We start from the raw sequence: 2,658 nt of genomic DNA, 5'->3' as shown, positions 1-2,658 counted from the left end.
TCCCCTAAAACCACACAGTAAACTGTACACGGAGTAACCAGGATCCTCGGATTAAGTCAACTTAAACGCATCCTACTGCTCATATTACATCAATGGCGTAACAATCCGATTAACGTCTGAGATCAATTGTTCTGCCTGGCAGACGCCGTGGTCTGCGAACAGCCCTCGCGCTCCGCGTCCCCTAATCCCCGCGGCCCCGCCCGCGATACGTGGATCAATTCCATCCGACTCGGTGCCTCGCCGCCAGTCAGAAAGGAAAAATCAGTGCCTCCCGACCCTTCTCTCGCTGGGCACAGCAACCATGGCGATGGATCTGCAGCGTCAGCAGCCGCTCCACCTCGGGTTCCCTGACCCTTCTTCTCTAGGCTGGGCAGAGCAACCATGGCGGCGGATCCGCAGCGTCCATGGCCGCTCCACCTCGGGCAGCGCGGATCACGGCCAGCGGCCCGATGGAGGCGGGTACCGGCGCGGTTGCTGTTCTGCCCTGCGCTCCCTCCATGTCTCCTCCTGCGCCTCCGGTGGCCAGACGCTTCTTCGACTCCGGCCTAGGTAAGCCCCTGTGCTCTGCTCTCCCTCATGCGTGCGCCCATACCTGCGGCCGTGTGCTATAGCCATCGAGTTGCGGTGAATCATATGCTGGCCATGTGAAGTTCTAGGATTTTCGTCTCTGCATAGGAATCAATTTTGCAGGCGTGGTTCCTTGCTTTTCTAGGCTGATTCACAAATGTCGGAAGAAGAGGTTAGAGACAAACTGTCCAATCTGTTGTGACTTCATATTCACATCAATCTGAATGTAATGTAGACAAACTTCAGTGGCATATTGAAAATGGTTTAGCCTTTTCTTCTTGAAACAGATAAATGTTGGATTAGTTGACCCTGTCATTATCTCATTCCACCCCAACACATGGTATAGCTTTTCTTCTTAGATCATCGTTGATCTGACAAACTGCAGGGGCACCCTCATCGTTAGCGGATTTATATTTCTCAGGTCAGACAGTGTGCAGCCACACATGGTCAACATCCAGTTTCAGAAGAATGTACTGCTGCAGGTAACCACGACGAGTAAACGATCTTCCGCTGCCTTCCGCTCAATTTTGTTTGGATGATGCATGATTCCTTTCATTGAGTCTTCGATAAACCAAATAGTTACTAGAGTAGTTAATTAGAAGCCTAATTATGTGTAACTATTGTGCATCGAGTCTTCAATAAACTAGAGCAGTTTCTACATGCAAGAAGTATCGAATAGTATTTGTTCTTGTTCCATGGAGTAGCGAGCGAGAGAGAGAAAGTGAAAAATGTTTGCAGGGTTATTATATACAGTGCTTGTTTCTCATAGTGCGCTTTTACCTGTGATTATATATCGTCCATTGATTAGTTTGGTTGAATCTGGGCATGCTTTTATACTTAAAATCGATCTTGATTTCCTCGTGCCACCTGTATCTGTATATGTGCAGCGCAGGCGAAGTCGAATGACAAGAACCAGCTAGATGAGGGCATCCATTCGAAACACATATCTAATCTTCTATGTGTGGGATCCTTTTTCTGATCTGAATTGTTGTTGGGGCGGGCTTGTTACTCTCTACATGGATTTCAAGTTGGATGAGAGCTACACACCGAGCAAGATCTCCATCTGGACTGGCGACCGCTTCCACAATCTCAAGGCAATTCCTCTTTTCTGAAGATAGCAGCGAGGTGCCCAGTAAGAACACACACGTATCTCTGAATTATAAGTTATGATCTGTGCTCTATGGTGAGAGCACATATCAATTGTTTTTGAACAATACTCAGGTTAGTTTGGTATAGTTCTTACATGTATTGCCATCTCAGCTTACCAGGAGCCTAATTTTTGTAGTTGTATACTTATTGTATGTCTGCATATATGTTTGAATTGAACACCTGCTGCTGTTTTTGTGATCCGCGCACTTGCTTGAAATATAATCAACTTAGTTGGTTGTGATCTTGTTCTTCAAGTGAATTGTGGTTTAATCAAATGCATTTGGTATTATCTCATGTCGTCTTCTTAGTACTGTAAAGTGCAAAATGATCATGTCATATGTCTCTACTAATTGCTGAACGCTAAGTTGAATATAATGCATTGTTCTGTGGGTAAGGAACCTTATAAATTGATGCATTGAAATTAATTGTAAGAAAACTTCTTGACAGGAAAACGAGGACTACCAGCATCTTATGGATATTCATCAAATAACAGTACATCAGCCAATGTGTATGTGGTGGTCTAAACCAAATGTTAGGCACAAAATGAGGATTATGTGCACAGTTGGTCCCTCAACTAACACAAGGGAGATTATCTAGGATTTTGCTGAGGATGACATCAATGTGGCTCGGCTAATATGTCACATGGAGACCATGCATCGCACCAGAAAATTATTGAATTGGTGAAAGAGTTGAGACCATGCTTGTAGACTCTTATGGACGAGTCAATTATAAGTCTGGCATGCGCATGCAAGCACATGATTTTGCTCTATCAATAAATAGTGTAATCAAACCTTTTTATGCCGACCCTTCTTTCACCATATTCCAGCTTATTTGCTCTGATATAAGCTAGATTTAACATATTCAGGGCCCAGAAATTAGTATTCAAGATTTGCCTCATTGAAAACTGGTCAGGAGTTCACGTTCACAATAAGCAGTGATCCT

At 44.5% G+C, this 2,658-nt stretch overlaps 1 protein-coding gene across 1 annotated transcript; it reads left to right on the top strand.

Annotated features, from left to right (window-relative positions):
- The first annotated feature begins 301 nt into the window (after positions 1–301).
- LOC123107694 (anaphase-promoting complex subunit 10-like) lies at positions 302–1,679 on the top strand. Its single transcript, XM_044529641.1, has 3 exons — positions 302–549; positions 953–1,048; positions 1,568–1,679. The coding sequence occupies exons 1-3, from the start codon at positions 302–304 to the stop codon at positions 1,677–1,679; spliced, it is 456 nt and encodes a 151-aa protein (XP_044385576.1).
- The last annotated feature ends 979 nt before the right edge of the window (positions 1,680–2,658 follow it).

Source organism: Triticum aestivum, chromosome 5A (assembly GCF_018294505.1).
Source record: "Triticum aestivum cultivar Chinese Spring chromosome 5A, IWGSC CS RefSeq v2.1, whole genome shotgun sequence".
NCBI classification, from domain to species: Eukaryota; Viridiplantae; Streptophyta; class Magnoliopsida; order Poales; family Poaceae; genus Triticum; species Triticum aestivum.
The sequence above is the reverse complement of the archived record's forward strand: the minus strand, read 5'-3'. Positions and strand labels throughout refer to the sequence as shown.